At 43.5% G+C, this 21,801-nt stretch overlaps 1 protein-coding gene across 1 annotated transcript in view; it reads right to left on the bottom strand.

The window, feature by feature from the left end:
• TAOK1 (TAO kinase 1) overlaps positions 1 to 21,801 on the bottom strand; it is a 144,705-nt gene that overhangs the window by 4,681 nt on the left and 118,223 nt on the right. Inside the window, 12 exon segments of the mRNA XM_044004206.1 lie at positions 3,302 to 3,484; positions 3,985 to 4,197; positions 9,576 to 9,815; positions 10,380 to 10,583; positions 13,309 to 13,437; positions 14,261 to 14,497; positions 16,345 to 16,482; positions 17,451 to 17,654; positions 18,987 to 19,019; positions 19,021 to 19,089; positions 19,091 to 19,138; positions 19,140 to 19,157. Of these exon segments, the coding sequence (XP_043860141.1) occupies positions 3,302 to 3,484; positions 3,985 to 4,197; positions 9,576 to 9,815; positions 10,380 to 10,583; positions 13,309 to 13,437; positions 14,261 to 14,497; positions 16,345 to 16,482; positions 17,451 to 17,654; positions 18,987 to 19,019; positions 19,021 to 19,089; positions 19,091 to 19,138; positions 19,140 to 19,157 (1,716 nt within the window).

The raw sequence follows: 21,801 nt of genomic DNA, 5'->3' as shown, positions 1-21,801 counted from the left end.
GGTCATCTTTTAGGTAAAATACTGATAGATAATGGCAGCAATTCAGGCTGACATGTGGCCCCAGACAAGGCTGTAATGCACCACTCTAAGACAAACTCAAATTGTCCATCAGTTCTTAGGTCAATGGTAATAAAGCACTGGTAAAAACATCACAAAGTAACACTGGTTGGGGCAATCCCATGGGGGCTTTTAGCAAATCAATATTAAAGCAAAAAATCAGATAGTTCCTGACCACCAGGAGCTCACTGATACTCTGTTGTGTAGTACACAACAACGTGCACCAATCAATAAGTACGTGTTAGTCAGAGACCAAGGAGTTTTTTTGGAGGAAGTGCTCCTGGCTTCCTGCAGCCCAGCTCTGCTCTGAGAAGCAGAGGGCGGGACAGGAGGGCCTGCCTGCCAAGAACAGTGCAAGGAAGGGAGCTTAGGAGGGTGGGCAGGGTGGGGCTGTGAGTGGGCAAAGGAGAAGAGGGCTTCATCTGACTGGAAGGGAAGGGAGTAGAAGGGCCTTCAGTGCCTTTGTGTCTTCATTCCTGTTATTGCCCAAACACCGATTCCTTCTTATCAGGGGTACAGAGACCACCAGAGAAGTGATCCTCCTGTCTCCCATCTCTCGCCAGACTGCAGGCACACAAGTACACATTCTTGGGGACTTCCAGCCTCAGCCAATGGACTTGGGGTGTCCTGCTTGACTGTACTTGTGTGTCACGAGGGAGTCACATTGGCCCAAGGGCAGGTTCGAAGCAGTGCCAAAGAAGCATCAACGGCACTAACCACCTCTTTTCATTAAGTCAAAACAAATGTGTGTGATAGGTGTTACACGTAAATAATCACATCTTTGAAAACATCCTTAGGTTGAAGATAAGAAGTGAGTCAACCCGTCTTACATTTTTTTCTCAGGAAATGCTAACCTTTGTGAATGTACACCAGCTCCCAAGAGAAGTGAATCTTCTGGGAGAAAGTTCTCCAGGCAAGATGCTAAGAGCACAGCCGGCTTCTTTTGACTCGAGATCCCCCAAACAGACACTGTCCTGGCCAAGAGCACCACAAAGCCCATTTTGTGTTCTTGGAAAGTAAGGCTACTTGGAGAACGGGCTAAGAGGGCAATCCAGGAGCCTTCCTCCCATTTGGCATGTAACCTTCTGGATCATGGGAGATGCAAGATGACAAAAATGAAAGTATGGACTCACAGAGGAGCTTATGTGGTTCATTTGCTTGGAGGTTTAGTCTATGAGAACTTACATTAGGCTTAAAACAATGCCATGCCACAAATGATTATCCATCTGGAAACAACAAAAATCTACTTTTGTTGGGTCACTGTTTATTTTCTAGGGGAATATTTTTCATTTGTAAACCTAATATGAAATATAGGTTAATAGGGAGCAGCTGGGTGGCACAGTGGATAAAGCACCGGCCCTGGATTCAAGAGGACCTGGGTTCAAATCTGGCATCAGACACTTGACACTTACTAGTTGTGTGACCTTGGGCAAGTCACTTAACCCTCATTGCCCTGCTCCCCCCTCCAAAAAAAAAAAAGAAAAGAAAAAAAGAAATATAGCTTAATAAATACTGCTTTGCTATTTGTTCAGTCTAAGCTTCTCTTCATCAGGCAACTATATGACAATCCTACTATGACATTACAGAATTACAACATAGAAACTATCCTTGGAAAGCCAAGTAGGACTTGAAAACAGATGCTTCTGAAACATCTGACAAGTCTAGCAGACTGACTTCAAACAGCCCTTCTGGGCCTGAATTTCAGGAGGCCACACTGACTGTGGCATTAGAAATGTAGCCTCTTAGTGCCATCAACAGAAGACAAAACAGATGCTAATTCGATGAGGGTATAGAGCCACTAGATGGTGCTAAAACACAAACAGGCGATCATTATTCTGACATTTCTCCCTGATCTTGTTGCTAAAACTGGCCAATTATTTGGGGAGAGGAGCTGGGAAGTGGGGAAGGAGTTCCTTTTGGTCCCATTTCACGAATGCCAAAGATAATGTTACATTGAGGTTTTAGAGTCGAGGTTAAATCTAAAAGCCTCAATTCACGAACCAGATGTCCCTGTTTGTAAACAGGGCTTTAAAAAAAAAGAGATATCCATGTGCAGTGGATAAAGCACCGGCTCTGGATTCAGGAGTTCCTGAGTTCAAATCTGGCCTTAGACACTTGACACTTACTTACTGACTGTGTGACCCTGGGCAAGTCATTTAACTCCCATTGCCCCACAAAACCCCCCAAAAAACAAACAAAAAAGATATGCATGTTTTTGGCTTTACTACATTGAATAGTAAAGAAAATGGAGAGAAATAGCCTTTAAGAGCAAATGTTAATTGAGTTCTCAAAGCAATCAGCCACGTGAACAGCTGTCACAAAAGTGAACTTAGGTGGCTATGAAAAAGTTTTACTTTCTCTTAATCAAGCATTCTGTCTTTACTCCACCTGCTCCAGGACAGAGGAACACCACACACTACACAGGAAGCAGTGAGGACAGCAGAGCAAGGCCACCATTAAGAGAAGCAGTGGACCAGATGATATATGCTGACCGAATTCAACAAGGGCTGCAGGACAGCATCCGTGTCCAAACATGCAGTCAAAGCACAAGGAATACAAGAGAGCCTGGAATGTCCTAAGAAGCACCTGAGATGGGGATGCCCCAACAGTGCAGTGCTGAAATTACCCAGAGTCAGTGAGGCCTGGGTTCTAGTGGTGACAAGCTGTGCCCCAGCCCCTTTTGTGCTCCGTAAAACGAGGCAGTGGGACTAGATTAGTCTTAAAAAGTCCTCTGGGACAGAGCTACCAGTCTGCGTGCGCGCTTGCGCGCACACGCGCGCACACACACACACACACACACACACACACACACACACACACACACACACTGCTTAGTTTGATCCAACAGAGAAAAGAATCCCCAGTGGTTGCCACCACACATCAATGCTGCCAAAGCTGGACAATGAGATGGGCTCTATCAAAACTTGTGTTTTTCTGCCCAGTTTTTCAGTTCTGCTCTTAAACTCAGCACTGCTGGGAATCTGCTTGGGGCTGAGACAGCCAGGCACATGCTCGTGACCATTCCAGCCAAATGGTCTCCTCTCCTTTCTCCACCACTGAAGACAAGGGGAAGGGCCCAGGCCACAGCACTCCCTCCCAGTGTTAGTGCCTTGCGCCTTCCTTAACAGTCAGTCCTTAAGGTTGTGAGGTGGCTCACCAGATATGAGCAGCACCAATAACAAGAGGCCAACAGAAGAAACCGCCCTAGGACACTGGGATGTAAGACCGCGTCTATCAGACGTACCTTTTGTTCCAAGAGGGCCCTGCGCAGGGAGACCCTCTGCTCCAGCTCCCGGAGCTCCCGGTCGTGCTGGGCCTCAGCCTGCATCTTGATCTTGCTTTGATAGGCATTGAGAAGCTCCAGCTCCTGCTGCAGCTGCATCTTTAAGACCTGGCACTCGGCTTCTTGGGCCTCATCCAAACGCAGCTGGGAGGGGAGAGAAGAGGCCGGACTTAGTGGGCACGGCCTGTCGGCCGGCTCCGGGGCAGGGAGAGGGAGAAGAGGCCGGACTTAGCGGGGCACGGCCTGGTGGCCGGCTCCAGGGCAGGGAGAGGGAGAAGAGGAAGGGCTTGTTTTTGGGCATGTGATTACTACCTCTTGCACACGCAGCAAACACTCCTCATAAGCGAGCCTGCCCAGGGCGGGGAATCTGGAATCAGGCTCCATGTGAGCGCTTGCTTTCCCACTCACCAAAGGGAGAGCACAGAAAAGCAGCAGCCGCCCATTCAAATGCACGCAGTAGTGCTTGGCGCCCCACGGAGCTGCTCAGCTACCACTACTGACCTTGGGCAATTAGAGAGGACACGATTCTGTAGCCCAGGGGCCACAGCAGGAAGCCTTCGACCATAGGGTCATTCTGGCGGTCAGGGAGGTGGTGGTGGGGAGGGGCAGACCCTGAGCCACCCCGCACAGACAGAGCCACTCACAGCTTGTGTGGAGAGCATTTCGTTGATGCTGTGGTCGTACTGCTCCGCGAGGATGGCCAGTTTCCGCGTCTGCTCCTCTTTGAGCCGCTTGAGAACTGCTTTGTGCTCACTCTTTGGGGTGGTCTCCAACAGGTGGTTCCTCAGGGCTTTGTACTGTCTGGTCTGGATCTTGCAGGTGTCTTGAAACTGCTTCTTTATTTGCAACTCTTTAGACTGAAAGGAGAGAGAAAGGGGGGATCAGTTATAAGGTTTTCAAGTCATTCCTAAGAATCTAAGACTTCAAGATGCTCTAATACAAGTCTAAAGGAAAAGAATGGAGAAGTGCAAGGAAAACACACACACACACACACACAAGATGGGATCCCAGGCTGCAGCTGCCTGCACTCCACACTTGGCATTTTGATAAGAAAAGGCCCAACTTCAACATGTGTCAGGATACAAAGATCCTATTGATGACACAGCTCTCAACAGTCCTCCTCTTCCCTTTGCTGGCCAACTTGGTCATGACTTCAGGGATTCATTCAGTGGACTCTGCATTGGCCTGATAATCCTTGGGATGCACATAGAGGCACAAACTCAATGGCCTCTTATGAATTAGTATGCTGTGAACATCAAGGTTGCTGTGAGCCGACCTTCACAGGAGACCACACCAGCATTCTGAACCCTGTTCTCCATCACTGACCCTCCTCTGATATTAGGGGAGCCTTGGTTCTAGTTATGTGATTGGTCACACACCTAAGTGGAATATGATAGAGGCTGATTTTTTCTACTCCCCTAACACTACTGTCTTTCTCCTTGAGGGGACAAGTAGAGTATGATGATCCCTTGGAAGTGGCTTACTCTCTGATAGTACAAGCAAAAGCAATTAAAGGTAGCCGTGACTACCTCTTTCTCAGCACCCCCTCCCCCACAAGCATGTCCTGCCCTCCACTTTAGCTAACCCACCTCACACTATCTCCTGCCTCCTGATCAGAACCCCGCCCCCCACTTGCTTCTGCTTGTTGCAAAGCAGGCCTCCAGGGGATTCACAGGACACAAGAGTCTAATCATCTGCTTCTTTCAATGGATGGATCCCACCCTGGTACCCTGCCTAGACTCATTCAATCCTCATGCCAGTGATTATAATCCCCACCTGAAAATATGGAAGCCCACTCCACACGTCCCTCCCTCCCTCCCTTCACTTGCATCTGGCTGGATCTCCCCTGCTCAGTCCCAGCCCTGCTGCTTCTCCTGGGCTCTCCCCTGTCATTCACACACTTCCTTTCATCTTGCACTCACTAAGATTAGCTGCTCCCTTGGTAACAAAGTCACACCATTTCCCAACTGGCTACTCTCCTGGACTTCATGATCCCCAGAAACTTCTCTTTCTCTGAGTTGAAATCGACTCTGAACCTCGCACCCCTGAACTGAAGAGGGTGGGGAGGGGAGACCCTGGGGAGCTCCTCCCAGCTGCTCCACCACTGAAGGAGGACACTGGCCCATTCCCCAAGACATGTCAGCTTCTTTTTTCTGACGGTATTCCCAGCACTAGCACACAGTGAGAGCTTCATCAGTCTTTCCCTTCCAGTCCTTCCATCTTCCGGCTCCCTCCTAGGGAAGGAGCCAGCCTCTCTGGACGTCTTTGCCAGTACTGGCTACACTTTTGCTCCCAGCCCCTGACACACTGTTGTGGGGGGAGCTGGAACACTCCTTGCTCTCTCCCTCTGCCTCCATCCCTCACAACCTCTTTCCTTTAGGGTCATGCTATTCACATTCTTCACCCAATCAAGAGTCTGGAGGCCATGATCTTTTGACTCCCGGGGCAGTATCCTTTCCTCAATGAGCTCAATGCCCGACTCCTAGTCTCTTCCCACCTCACCCCCTACCCTCACACTAAAGGACTTTAACCTCCCAGCTGTTCATTCAATTAATTTCCATGACCCATTCCTCCATTTCACCTCGGCTACACACCAAGTGTGGGTATGTTCACAAACTCCAAAATGCCTTTACCTGAGCACAACTGTTTATCATCCCCTCTTTGCCTATGCTTTCCAGTTCCTAGGCCTGCTCTACTCTCTGCGACTTCCATTTCCTCTACCTCTCGGTTATTTCCTAGGCCATGACCCTAGGATGGCTACAATTCTCTACCTCCACCCAATGGTAAATCTCCACGCTTGAAGCCCTTGTCCCCATCCCATCTCCAACCATATCTTGCCCAACTTTAACCATCTTGTAAACTTCATTTTTATTTATGTGCTATTGAATGAAGCTGGAGAAAAATCTCAAAGCTTCTCTGATTGGGTTCATTACAAATTCAACTGGGCCCTCACTACAGCAAGGCGATCCTTGTATACCTCCTGAGTGGATTTGCTTGAGAACCTTGCCTCATACTTCACCAAAAACAAAACAAAACAAATCCAGATTAGGCTATTCAGTGAGGGGTCTCACTCAAATATCTCCCCACACTATCTTCTTCTGGTGTTTGTAGACAACACCCTCTACAAATTATCTTCCCCATCTCAGCTTAATTCCTTGAGAAAGCTGTTTCTACTCACTCTCCAATTCCTCTCATTCCACTCACTACTACACCCTCTGTAGTCTGGCTTCCAAAGTCCCCAGTCAACAGAAAATGCTCTCTCCAAAGTTACCAGTGATCTCTTGGAGCAGCCATCTCCTCCAGGATGCTCTCTTCTGTCCAAGTTTTTGTGACTTTGTTCTCCTACTCTTCTTCTCAATCTCCTTTGCTAAAACCGTACGTATCCCAGCCATGCCTACTAACACCCCCAATGGTCCTTCTCTTTTGCTTCTGTACTATCACACCTGGTGATCTCATCAGCTCCCTTGGAATCAGTAACACCCTGGACCCCTCATCTATCTCGAGCTCTGAGTCTCATATAATCAATTGCCTCTTGACCATCTCAAAGTAGATGTCTGCTAAACTGTGACTTGCTTGAAAGCAGGGACCGTTTTTGGGTTTTTTTGGTCTTTGTATCTCTAGTGCTTAGCACAGTGCCTTAGCTCATAGGCACTTGATAAAGGTGAGTTGACTGTGGACATCTCAAACTCCACATGTCCGCCAAACAACGATTATCTTTACAACCAAAACATCCCTTCTTTTCAACCTTCCTATGGCTGTCAAAGGCACCTCTGCATCACTCATACTTGCAACCCTGGTCTCATCCCCGACTCCACATACATCTAATCTGGTGCCAACCCCTATCATGTTAACTTCACAATGTCTCTCTTTATATGTGGTCTTCTCTCCACCTCACACAACTGCCAGGCTGGGGCAGGTGCTTGCTGCCACTTGTCTGGATTATCCGAGTAGCCTTCTAACAGGTATTCCTGCCTCAAGTCGCCACCCTCCCCTCCCCTCCCCTCCCCTCCCCTCCCCTCCCCCCCCATCCTTTACTCAGCTGCTAAAGTGATTTTCATAAAGCGTATGTCTGACCTTAAAATCTTCTACTCAATGTACTCCAGGATCAGATCTAACCCTCCCTCCCAATAAAATCGTTTGTCATGGAAAGCCCTTCACAGTCTAGTGCCTTCCTACCTTTCCAGTCTTTTTACAGTTCACTCCTGTCCATATACATGATGACTCAGCTACACTGGCCGCCTTGCTGCACCTTGAACCCGACATCCCATCTCACCCAAGATGCCTCCGACTGGCTAATCCTGATGCCTATAAAGGCTCCCCTTCCTCACCTCAACCTTCTTGGCTTTCTTGTCTTTTTTTAAGAATCAGGCCAAATTCCAACTCCAGAAGGAGATCTTTTCTAGTCCCTCTGTTGCTAATTCATCCTTCTGAAATTACATTGCATATAGACTGGATACATCTTACAGGTATACTGGCATGTGTTTGTCTGCTCCCTATGGCCACAGCCAGTTCAGTCTCTCCAAGACTCAGTTTTTTTTTTTTTTTTTAAGTGAGGCAATTGGGTTTAAGTGACTTGCCCAGGGTCACACAGCTAGTAAGTGTTAAGAGTCTGAGGCCGGATTTGAACTCATGAACTCCTGACTCCAGGGCCGGTGCTCTATCCACTGCGCCACCTAGCTGGCCCCCAAGACTCAGTTTTACATACTATTTTTTTTTTGGGGGGGAGGCAATTGGAGTTACGTGACTTGCCCAGGGTCACACAGCTAGTAAATGTCAAGTGTCTGAGGTTGGATCTGAACTCAGGTCCTCCTGAATCCAGGGCCAGTGCTCTATCCACTGCACCACCTAGCTACCCCTTACATACTTTCAACATAAAGCCCATTCTCGCCTTCTCAGCTTCTAGTTCCCTCCCTCCCAACATTCTTGTGTATTTGGCATATACTATTATAGTGCACATTAAGTCTCCTCCAATGGAGTGTAAGCTCCTTGTGGGCCAGAACTGACTGGTTTGTGTCTCTCTACTTTAGGGCACAATATAGTGCCTTGCCCAAAGTGAAGATTCAATAAATGCAAGGTGACTGACCACCACTGAATTTTCAAAGAGAAAGATGCTGTAGAGCCTTCCCCATGAGGATGCAAACACTTATCAGACTAAGTAATCTCTGTAACTGCGCCTACATAAATACAGGCAAGCATCCACACACTGAATCAATGGACATCATGAAGAGAAAACACAAGAGTTACACGATGCAGACTATGTAAGAAGAGTTTGTTTGTTTGTTTTTGGTAATTCTTTGTACTAGGAGTGATCTTTCTAAGGAGTTTTCTTCTCAACTCTGACTTGGGAGTATTCAGCTCCAATGCAACCTGATTGGCCTAAGTTGTTCCCACTCCTCCTTTAAAGGCCTGATTTCTGACAGGGTGCCTTGTTCCCACTGGATGACACCAAGGCTGTTCTTTCTTCACTTTCCACCCACTCCCTTGAGACTCCATGTCATAGTCACATGTCTTGATTCTACCGAAGGTCTTGAGAGAATTTCTTTGAACTAAGTGGAAATTTAATTTCATATACATACATATAGACAGATAGATATAGATATACATACATATGAAATTACATATATATATATATATACACACATATATAATTTCATCTATTTATGTGTATATGTGTATGTATGGTGCTATATCTCTGAAGAAGTATACACGGTACTCTATCTATGAAGTAGAATGCTTAGTCCTTAGTACCCTCCCTGTTTCTTTCAGTCAGAAACTGGGCTGAGAAAAGCTGCTGTCATCATGCACCATTCTTTAACAAGTTTTCATGTTTCAAATGCTATATGATGAAAAGTATCCAATCCCTCTATTTCAGTGGCCTGAAAGCAGAAAAGGAGGGTTCTCCGAGCTGTCATGGAGTAGGGGTGTGGAAAAGAGAATATGTCTGACACCACCGATCAGTGATATTGTTACAATCGATATGTCCATATTTGTACATTAGCAAATGAGCAGAACCGAATAAGGCTCCATTGTTCATGGGCTGGACCAAAAAAGCTGCTTTGAGAATAAAATGATTTAGAAATCATGTCCTTACCTGACATTTATGAGGAAAAACTGTCACACATGTAAGAATTTGTGTGCCAGGATGGTACAAAGATGGCATTATTTGGGGGAAGGCCCAGGAGATGTACCTTTCCCTGGTCCCCTGCGCTGCCCCTCTGCCTTGGTGACTAGGTACCTTCAGACTCTTGGGCTGCTGCCGAACCTCCATGACGTGCTTGCGCCTCAGCTCCCGCTCACGCCGCTTGTTGTACTCCAGCTGGTTGGTGAGCTCCGTCTGGTGCTGCAGCCTGATCAATTCACAGCGCATCTTCTGAACAGTGCTAAGGTGCCGGAACTCGAGCTCTTGCATGGACTCATGTTGCCGCAGCAGCATCGCATGCTCCAAGTCCTTCTGGGTCTGCCTTTTATTTAACTCCTAACCAAGAGGGAGAGATGGTAGTGGTTAGGGACCCTTTTTGTAAACGGCCCAATTCCCCCCCCCCCCCCCCAGTGCATGAAGAGGAGAGGATCTGTAACAAGGCACTTAGTTCTTGGACTGGAGCATGGCCAGAACAGATCCAAGAATTTGGGGTCTTTTTTGCTACAGCTGAATAGGCATCACTGAACTTGGCATCAGGTAGCATTTCCTTATACTTTAGGGCATTTTATATGTATAGATGTATATGTATAAATATTTACATTTTATATTATTTTATACTTAATCTTCCTAATTCTTCTGGTTACTATTCACCAAATTCATCAATAAGTTTAAACTATACCTAAAGCTTATTTTTAAACCCCTCTGTCAAATGAAAGTGCAAATCAAGAGTTCCTATGGGCTAGGAGACAATGAGGGTGAACGACTTACTGACAATTGAAAGATCAGTGAAAAGAATCATGCGCCCAACTGGGCCCCGCACATGTGCATATGAAGACAGATTTCTCCATGGTCCCATTCCCTGCTCATTCTTTACGCTCGGGATGCCCCCTCTGAACACACCTCTCTGACAAGGTCCTGCTCCAGATTGTGGCGGCCAAGCAGCATTCTCCTCTTGAAGCGCCGGCACTCCAGCTCGAGGTACTGCCGCTGCCTTCGGAGAAGGCTGGCCTCCTCTTCTGCTTGGAAGTGCTGGATGTTCTCCTTCTGCTTGGAGAGCCATTCCTGCTTCTCTTTCTTTGGGGTGCTCTGGTTTTCATTCAGCTCCTGACAAAACAAGTCAGACCAAACCCTATCAACTGTGTGTGATCAAAGTCAGATGCGATCCCCCCCAGGTTATGATGCTGGATCCTTCATCCTTCTGTGTCCATAAAAAAGAGCCTGGGGGGGCAGCTAGGGGGCGCAGTGGATAGAGCACCGGCCCTGGAGTCAGGAGGACCTGAGTTCAAATCCGGCCTCGGACACTTGACACTTACTAGCTGTGTGACCCTGGGCAAGTCACTTAACCCCCATTGCCCCGCAAAAAAAAAAAAAAAAAAGAGCCTGGGCACATGGCCCTCAGTGGCCAAATACTGTCCTTAAGATGCCGTTCCAGCACTAGACAACCTCGGCCCCAGAGTGCCCCAGAAGACCGTTCTGTTCCTTCTGGGCAATAACAGTCAATGAGGGAAGGACCAGTGGCCTGGGCACCAGGAAGCACATTTATTTGTTAGCTTCAAATGGCTTAATTTTTAAAAAGCTGAAGCATGAGGAGTAAAAGATGAGAAGGCGGCACCAAAGTCTCCTGTGACTATACCCTAAGAGATCCCTCTTTGAGAATGCTGGGAGGCAGGGCCTCTAGGGCTACCAGGATAAGGGCAGTATAAAATGAGGAGCTGAAATAGTTATGATGTCAGACCTCATAGTATGACCGGTTTATAAACTTTGAAGCTGGTATAGGAGAATTGAAAATTGAAAAATAAGTAACAATGGGTGGCAAAATAGAGACCACTCATAAAAGAGGCTTAACTTCCGGGCTCTAAGATCATCTATCCAGCCCCATGGTTTCTTACCTTCTTCCAACCATGGCTGCACCCCTCCACCTCAATAAAAACACTTTTACATCAAGTAAGAGGGCAAAAATGGCCAACAGACTGAACAATGTGAATGACAGAATAGCCACTGGACTGATCTAAAGTCTTCAGTAGATTCCATAGTCTAAATACAATATCAAAATTAGTTACAATGAATGATGTGACTGGAAATTCCTTGAGCTGACAAGCTTTAAATAAAAATCATATAATGCTGGTCCAAGAAGATGACTACAAAATCTGAACTCTCGATATCACTTCATCTTCTACCAAAATGATGACACACGAGTAACAGAAAAAATATGGCTTCTAAAACCAAAATCAATTAATAGGTTAAGCTATACAGAAAATAATGTGGGAAATCACCAAATGTGATTTGTTTAACTAGCTACTTAAAAACACCCTTTCTCTGTTACCCTATTTCCCTTTAGAGTGGGTCATTGTTTTGATATTTTTTTACTAAATGTCCAACTCAGATAACCCAGATATATTTGTCATTAAATACAGATATCCAATAATGATTTTATAGTAAATATATTTGAGAAATGTATTTTACAATTTCCTTGCGTTTTCATTTATACTAGAGAATTACCATATAAGACATTTGCCTGGAAAAGCCTAATCACAAACTGTGCTTGGCAGAATAAGCAATATGTCTTTGAGCAGCAACAAGTAGATGCTACCTTTTGATGAGACAATAAATATGTGAAAAGGAATAAATGAGACATTATACAGAATACCCACATCTTGTTATCATGTTATCTTATATTGTTAAGTATATGGGTCCAAGAAATATTTCAGGCAATCAGTTTGTTAAGGAGAAAAAAAATCATCTGCAACTGAAAGTGCTATAAAAACAGTGGTTTTCAACCTTTTAGTGTATGAGAATTCCTTTTAATTTAAAAGAATATTGTAGGGGGCAGCTAGGTGGCACAGTGGATAAAGCACCAGCCCTGGACTGAGGAGGACCTGAATTTAAATCTGGCCTCAGACACTTGACACTTACTAGCTGTGTGACCCTGGGCAAGTCACTTAACCCTCATTGCCCCACAAAAACAAAACAAAAAAATATTGTAAGATTCCCATATGATAGGAGTTGTGCTATTAGTTATTAACTGATGCTTCAAGTATTCAATTAGATCACTTTTCTATCTGGAGACTTCTTTTAAATAATCACTCTCATTAACAATTAATTTCACTGTCACTCTACTTAAAGGGATTTCCAGGGCTGTTGTAAGGATAAAAAGAGATTTTATGTATGTATATTGTATGTGCTATGTGTTATGTGTTATACTGATTTGATTTTCAAAGGACATGGAAGTTAGGGAAGAAGCAAGGAGATGAAGCTAACAGCATCACTGATATCTAATCTAGAAACAGGGCGTCGATATTGATTCCTTGTATACTGGTGGTTTAAAAGAGCACAGATGACTTTGACTCTGACTATACCCCAAAGACGGTAATTTCTGTCTTCTTTGTGTTTTCTGAGGTACATCAACTCAACAATACCTGAGGTAATAATGAGTTTTCTACTCTACACCAATTGTAGTCTGACTTTTGAATCTTTTTTAGCACTGAAAATCAAATAGCTATAGTATATCATAAAAAATAAGAAATTATTCCCCATGTTTTATTCCTGACATACCATGCTTACATTTCTAGGTACAACGGAAAGGATAAGTAACCAAAAGTAAAAGAAAAGCATCCATATTGATAGTCAAGGAATGCTTGTTGAACAGCTTACACAGCTGGGAACCTCTGTCTCCTAAATTGGACTTGCTCTTGCTCTTCCCATGAACCTTGATCCCACTTATGAAGTGGGTTGCCCAAGCAAGCTCTGTTCCTGGCTCAACCAGAGGCATACATTGTGAGGATCCAAGAGCCAGGGTCTGGCCTGAGCGTTTGCATAAAAAGAGGAATACCTCCTTAAGCTGCTCTTTTCGTAGTTTGTACTCTCTCTTCTGGGACTCTAAAAAGCTATTCAGTTCTTTTTTCTGCTGTGCTTGAATATGTTGTTGGGAATTTCTTCTCTTCATTGCCATCACCTTAGCCTAGCAAAAAGCAAGAAGAGGTGAGTTATACAACTTTCAACTTAATTCAAGTGATGCAACATATAATTCGACTTACATAAAGATTAAGCTGCTTACTTAAAGCTGCCATTTCTCTGTCACCACCTTTATATGAAGTACGGCTACATTATGACAACATAACCAATGGAAAAGTAAAAGACTCAAAGTAGTTATTGCTATTCAAATCATTAGCTGTTTATTGACTCATCAGTCATTATGCTCTAACATCATGTAGGCAGAATATATTTTCTTGCAACTAACAATCAGTTTAAAAAAGAAAAATCCAATGGAAATACCACACCAATCTGACGAGTGGAGAAATTAAGGCACAGTCTACTTTGAATGACTTACCCCAAAATTGATAAGTAAAAATAATGGAAGTGTCAGGGGCTGAAAGTGACCCCCAGGCCCTGGTCTAAATGCTCAGGCCCCAGAAAACTTGAGCAAATGTCTTTTGGGGCCATTTTCTGATAAAAAATTATGAAAGTTACAAAATAGAATTTCACTGCTGCCATTGATGGTTACTCACAAGCATTGCTTATCATCTAAAATGAAGGGAGAACACATAGGAAAACCACTCCCACCTTTCTGTGCTTCATCTGCAACCAAACAGCACAAAGTAAAACATCTTCTTTCTGAAGTTATAGAAATTCCTATACAAGTAAGGGTTTTGCCCCTAATTATCAATTTGCTTGGCTCCTGGGGATAGATATGCAAAACACTAAGTGTCATCTCTTTGTCAGTGCTAAGAGATGAACACAAACTGAAATGACAACAAACACACCAACAATGTTTGTCTGCCTACCTCTTTTTCCATAGCCGCCTGGTGTTTCTTAATAAGCTTCTCCATTTCTGCGGCAAAATTGTTCCGCTGCGTTTCGAGGTCTTTGTCCAGCCGAAGGCGGTGCTCATCCATCTCAGCCTTGAGCTTGTTTTCCAGGGCCATCAGCTGCTTTTGGTGCTGTCGCCTCATGCGCTTGTAGCCAGACATCTGTTCTCTTAGCTCTGAGTCTTGTTCGTGTTCTTGCATCTGCCTTGTAACCTAGGTGTGTCAGGGCAAGAAGGGGGATAAGATAAGAACAAGCAGTTTTTCTCCAAGTCCTTTGGAAACAGACCAGTTTTAGACCTGTCTGGAAAACCAAGATCCAATATCTGCCTCAAGTAAGAGTTGGCATCTGGCCTACATCAGCGGCAGCAGGAGCTTTGGCTCTGGGGCCAAAGTACCCAGGATGAGACCCCAGCCCCCAGCTCCTCTGATCCTTCCTCTCCCAGCCTCCCTGGGCCTCTGTTTGTTCATCTGTAAAACGGTAGGACTGGACTATATGGCTGTAGATCACTTCCAGGTCTAGAATGATGATCCTCTAGAGAGGCATTCTACGGACGTTAGCCTTGGATTTAGTACTAGTTAATGTTCTTTTCCATCAGATGAGACAGAACACCCACTAAACTTGGTCAGCATGTGAGTTCAGTGAGCTGGCTAGTACCTAGGTGGACAGACACATGGCTGAAGAATATTAATAGGGCCAACTGTGTAAGAAAAATAACTAGAGGAAAAAAGAAATGGCCCAGATGAGAAAGAACAGATGACTGGAAAACATGGCAGGAAGAAATACAAGAATTTGGAGACCCCAGGCAAAATGTGTATCAACAATGTCTTGAGATGATGAGGGAAAAAACAATTTAAGCTTGAAAGTCACATGAATAAACATGCAGGGAGTGTAGAACAGTGAGGTCACTCCCCTGCAATGTTTACCACTAGTCAGCTGTTTCAGTACAGGTCAGGCATTTCTTGGTACACTACAGATTTGCACGGAACAAACAACAAGGTTTGTGGGTTTAATTTTGCTATTTCTATACCAATACTAGGTAGAGTATAAGGAGAACCCAACTGGTGGGCTGCTAAGTGTGTAAAGATTTAACACCTATGCACTGATCTCTCTATCCAGGTGTGGGGAGAAAAGCACTGGTAACAGAGCAGGCTTTGGGTCCCCAGACTTAGATCACGTTAGTTTAGGTAAACCCTCATCCGAAGGCAAAAGATTCCTTGGATTTAAGGCATTATACATATAGTGCCTGGTGACCCACAGGGTCTGTGGAAAATAAATGTTATCAATGGTCTTCTTAATGAATATATTCTTGGATGAAATTTTGGGAATACCCTCTTGTTTTCTGAATGGGAAGAGTGTGAGTAAGTGTCTGAGGCCCAATTTTGAACTCAGGTCCTCCTGAATCCAGGGCTGGTGCTCTATCCACTGGGCCACCTAGCTGCCCCGATCTCTTAATCTCAGTAGCACTTGATACCCTTCTTACGGTGACTTTAATCTAATTTGTCTTAATTACATGATGGTTACTTTTATCCAAGACACAAACTTCATGAGGCTATATCTTTTTTTGCAGGGCAATGAGGGTTAAGTGACTTGCCCAGGTCACACAGCTAGTAAGTGTCAAGTGTCTGAGGCTGGATTTGAACTCAGGTACTCCTGAATCCAGGGCTAGTGCTTTATCCACTGTGCCACCTAGCTGCCCCGAGGCTGTATCTTATTCAGAGGGTGTCGAACACCCCTGGGGAAGAATGGAACCAGATTAAAATATAATTGGGAAATATGCAACAAAGTAAAAATAAAATATAACATAATGTTAATATGTGGTTTTCTAAGTTATGTGGTTTAGTGGCCCCATATCTATTTGAGTTTGATATCACTAGATTTACTAATCTTTGCATCCTGCATATAGCAACTCAGTAAAGTGTTAAATAAACACTTTGTAGGCACCTCCTAGAAGAAATGAATTTATACTCATGTTTGAGGACACACCCAGAGGTACCCAAAAGCAGAGCCCAAAGTGAGATGCACATATATTTAAATTCTTAGAACCCAAGAAAGAACATACCAGTGATGCTGTGCGGATAGTAGCAAAGTGTTCTCGATTACGGTAATGTGACTTTTGGCGAGACACTTGTTGTGGTGGAGATTGTGGTTCGGATGCCCTGGTTCTTGGATCTGCCTCTTCTCTATAATTTTCTTCCTCCTGATAAGTGAGAATTACACCAACAGTACAGCAGGTAAATATATACACATATATACATGACTCAATCGCACCTCTGAGAAGAGCAAAAGTTTGGAGTCTGATTCCCATCAAAGAAAACTTAAATCAAGAAATTGCTTAAATAAGCGATTGTTAACAAAAATATGCACACAAGCCTAAAAGCTAAGACTGTCCTATATTTTCTCTAGCAATCTACTCAAAAACTTAATGGCTACATTTATACCCCCCCCCCCCCGACCTCGTGGGGAAGCAGGGTCGCTTAATATAGCCAGAATGTCCAGTCACAGGAATGTGCAGGCAGTTCTGTGCTATGCTTTATACTATCAATCTGTGAGTCATGAGGAAGTAAATAGGATCTAAGGATCACATAGGATAATGATACACATAAGCCACTCTCTTCATCAAAAGAAATATGAATTGGTACAGACTTCTGTTGTCTTCGAAGCGACATGGCTATTACACAACTTTCCTCACTCCAAGAAAAGTCTATGAAACAGTTTCAAACAATGGCAAAATCAGTGTCTTTGGATTCTTAACTAGAAACGTTTGAATAGTAGCCTATTAACCAAGGGAATAAATTCTTTCAGTGCTGTAATCCACCAGTGTCTTATATGTCTTATTTCTGTTATTTCTGGAGTTACTTTAAAATAAAATTTAAACCAAAAAATAAAATAAAATAAAATTTAATCACTGCAGAGTGAAATCTAACTTCAAACATATTTAATTAGTGTCATAAATCTCATCTCTGAGTAAAGCAAACCATTTTTCAAGCACAATTTACCAGGTCAGAAGTTAAATGTGTCCATTTTCATATCTGAAGCAAGTTAAATGAAGGGATGCCAATCTGCCAATAATGCCTAGAAATCCTGCCCCTTCTACATGATTTACAAAAACTGAACCACAAGCACAACCACTCATTATTACAGGCTTTCTGAAATCCATATACTCACAGGTTTTAAATGGATGACAGAGCTATTGGACATCACTGTATGGTCCCCCTCCATCATGTCTAGTTCACTTTTGTCATCTGAGGCATCTGGAAGACTGTTAACACTACTGCTTTGGCTACTGGCACTGATAGACATACTGGGAATGGACTGATTACTTCCAACACTATTCACTGTTCCTGTTCGGCCAACACCATGATCTTGCTCCTATGAGAAAATATTCAGTTAAAATCTTACATTACTAGTGAACTATTGACTGAAAGTTGTCTGCCTACCATTTTCTTTGGAAAGACCCATCAAAAGAAGTTTGCTTTATTAAGAAATAGTAAAATTTGAAAACTTCCCAAGTATCACCTCTCCATTGTTAAGAAAATAAGATTATTTTCAAATTCTAGCATGAGGTTGGTTATCACAACTTGTTTACACAAAGAAATCATTATTGTACTATCTAGCATTTTATATAGCACTTTAAAAGTTTGCAGCTTTCTCTTTTTTAGTTACGTGCGTTTTTTCTCCATTCATGTTTTTTTTCTGATAAACATATTTTATTTTTTTCCCAGTTACATGTTCCACTCATGTTTAACAATACCTTCTGTTCTCTACTCTTTACTCCATGTTTGCTAATTTATAGCCCCAAGACCTTTCTCTTATAAATACTTTTTTCCCCCTCTTTTTTTTTTAGTGAGGCAATTGGGGTTAAGTGACTTGCCCAGGGTCACACAGCTAGTAAGTGTCAAGTGTCTGAGGCCGGATTTGAACTCAGGAACTCCTGAATCCAGGGCCGGTGCTTTATCCACTGTGCCACCTAGCCGCCCCTTATAAATACTTTTAATGCTTAAAACTTCTCAATGCTAGTCCTTCACCCCAAATCCTCAGATTGCCTGTTCTTCCCTATTGGTACCATATGCTGATTCCACAAAAATTCAAAATTATTGGCAGCTATTTAAAAACATATTACACTTTACAACTTCATTCCTCAAGGTTGTTTCCCCAGAATAAGCATTCTAACATTTTTTTAAACAATAAAAAAATCCAGTTAAGTCAGAAAAACAATAATGTAGCTAGTCAAATGACCCATCACTTTCCCCACAAAAAAAGACTTAAGAGCTTTGAGATTTTAATTAAGGATTAAGATGAGGAAATAAAGATGAAAATTCAAAAGAAAGCAGCTGATTTTAAATAGCTAATCGTTTTCATTCTTTACTCCATTAGAACAAGAGTTCCTTGAGAACAGGCACTGTTTTGGGCCTGTGTATACCCAGAATGTAGCACAGTGGGCTGGCATAAAGCAGGGGCTTAAAGCAACTGCCTCTGGCACTCTTCAACCACAGGTCGGGGTCCTGTGTGCTCCAGGGTAGCAGAGGGAATAGACCCATCTTTACAGTTTATCAGGGCACCGCCTAACACTATATCAGGAGACCTTTTCCTCAGAGGTCCCAGTGACAAGAGATTTTGAGAGCATGGATATGATCAATGCCCTAAAGTAATGCTCTGAGAAGAACCAAGTCTATGGCATTTATTATCCCTCTGTCCCCACACCTCTTCTTCCTCCTGTGCTTCTACGGCAGGGCCCATTATGTGCCTCCTGGAAAAGGAGTTTCTTCATTTTCCGATACTGCAGGTTGTCCAGCTCTCTTACTGCAGTCCTTGGTTCTCTGAATGAGGTCTATTAACACTGTTTCAGGGCGCTCACTGAAGAACAAACATGTGCTGGGTTAAAGACAAAGGAAAACAACATGAAACTTTTTTTAAAGAAATATAAACAATGTGATGGAATCTCATTACAAAGATTCTTAATATACCTAAGTTCCTAATAACCTTATGCAAACATGAAAAGAACCACATAAACTTGAGAAGCTATACTCATTTCTTTAAAAAAAAAAAAACAACTTTGTAGTAAACAAACTTCCCTTGTTCCCCCTTCTGAAATCTTTATGTTTTCTTATCTGTGCTTTTTATTTTTTAAAATAAAAAGTTTGGGGGGCAGCTAGGTGGCACAGTGGAGAATGCACTGACCTTGGATTCAGGAGTACCTGAGTTCAAATCTGGCCTCAGACACTTAACCCCCATTGCCCCCGCATAAAAAACAACAACAAAATTTAAAAAGTTTGATGTCTTTCATTTGTTACATCATCAGTTTCCCCCAGCATCCCTCTCTCTTCTCCTTCCAGAGAGCCATCCCAAAGAATATGTTTTTTTGTTTTTTTTGGGTGAGGCAATTGGGGTTAGTGACTTGCCCATGGTCACAGAGCTAGTTAAGTGTTAAGTGTCTGAGGGCCGGATTACAACTCAGGTACTCCTGACTCCAGGGCCGGTGCTCTATCCACTGCACCACCTAGCTGCCCCTATCCCATTCATTCTTATAGCACAGTAATAGTCTATATAGTCATGTACCGCAACTTGTTTAGCTGTTCCCTAATCAATGCACATATACCATTTCCAATTCTTTGCTCTAACAAAAAAACCCTACTACAAAATATTTTGTTACATATAGAGAATATCTTATCAGGGGGTATAAGCTGGAATCGCTGTGTTGAAGGTATGGTAACTTTCTTTGCATAATCCCAAACTGTTTCCAAGGTATATCCATCTCAGAATTAGCAGTACAATCCAGTTGACTATAGAAAGGTAGCATATGTATTTGGCAGTGCATTTTACAAATAACCTAAGCCTTGAGGCCTGGGCTTTTTGGTTCCTGTGTTGCTACTCATATAGACAAACAGCATTTTGTTTGTTTTTGGTTTTTACTGGTGAGGCAATTGGGTTAAGTGACTTGCCCAGGGTCACACAGCTAGGGTTAAATGTCTGAGGTCAGATTTGAACTCAGGTCCTCCTGAACCCAGGGCTGGTACTCTATACACTGCGCCACCTAGCTGCCCCAGACAAACGGCATTTTAACAAAATTACTAGCTTTAGTTACTTCTGAGAGTGGTTTGGAAATTATGTTTCCGGATTGCTCCCTCTCCCCCATCATATGTAAATAACACAGAACTGCCATGTATATAGCGTTTTTAAAGCCACGAAGGGCCATCAATATATCCTCTTTTGATCCTCACAAGGACCTTATATTGAAAATACCCATTAGTTTTGCTCAATTATAATGACCTGCTTCTATCAAAAGCGGATTAAAAACCCTTGGAAGCCACTATGGGGTTTAGAGGTCTTCTGGGTCTCTTAGGTCTCTTTGAGGCCACAGCTGTCTCTCTCACCAGCATGGGTCTGCTGGGGCTTTTCTCCTGCTCACACTAACTGTCAAGCTGAAGCTCTCTTCCTGCTTTCTCTACCTTATGGCCTGAGACCATGAGAAGTTAGGAGATTCATGGTCAATCCTTTACTGGTACAATCTTAATAAAATAATATACGCTTACCCCAAACTAATTACTGTAGCAATAACAATTATTATTTTTTTAATTTTAGTGAGGCAATTGGGGTTAAGTGACTTGCCCAGGGTCACACAGCTAGTAAGTGTTAAGGGTCTGAGGCCGGATTTGAACTCAGGTACTCCTGACTCCAGGGCCGGTGCTCTATCCACTGTGCCACAGCAATTAATTTTTAAAAAAAAACTTTAGGGTATCACTATAAAGAAATAAAAATTGGGCCTGCTGCTTTGGTTTATTGATTTAGGAATATATTCTGTTTTTCTGTTGTTTTAAGTCATTCAGTTGAGTCTGAGTCTTCATGACCCCATGGACTGCAGCATGCCAATACTGCCCATGGAGTTTTCTTGGCAAAGATTCTGAAGTGGTTTGTCATTTCCTTCTCCAGGGGACAATGGCAAACAGAGGGTAAATGACTTGCCCAGGATCACAAGGCTAGTGAGTATATCTGAGGCCACATTTGAACTCAGGTCTTTCTGCCTCCAGACCCTGTACTCTATCCACTGACCTCTATATTCTGTTTAGAAACTAAGTAATAATGTAAAATCAACTAATCAGCTCTAGAAGTACCCAGAAGTGCTTAAAGAATAGATGGGGGGGGCAGCTAGGTGGCCCAGTGGATAAAGCGCGCCGGCACAGGATTCAGGAGTACCTGAGTTCAAATCCGGCTTCAGACACTTGACACGTACCAGCTGTGTGACCCTGGGCAAGTCACTTAACCCCCATTGCCCCACCAAAAAAAAAAAAAAAAAAAAAGAATAGATGGGATTGGGGCAGCTAGATGGCGCAGTGGATAGAGCACCACCCTGGATTCAGGAGTACCTGAGTTCAAATCCGGCTTCAGACACTTAATACTTACTAGCTGTGTGACCCTGGGCAAGTCGCTTAATCCCAATTGCCTCACTAAAAACAAAACAAACAAAAAAAAACAAAACAAAACAAAAAAAGAATAGATGGGATTAAAAGGGGGAAAAAAG

The sequence above is a fragment of the Dromiciops gliroides genome, chromosome 4 (assembly GCF_019393635.1).
Source record: "Dromiciops gliroides isolate mDroGli1 chromosome 4, mDroGli1.pri, whole genome shotgun sequence".
NCBI classification, from domain to species: Eukaryota; Metazoa; Chordata; class Mammalia; order Microbiotheria; family Microbiotheriidae; genus Dromiciops; species Dromiciops gliroides.
The sequence above is the reverse complement of the archived record's forward strand: the minus strand, read 5'-3'. Positions and strand labels throughout refer to the sequence as shown.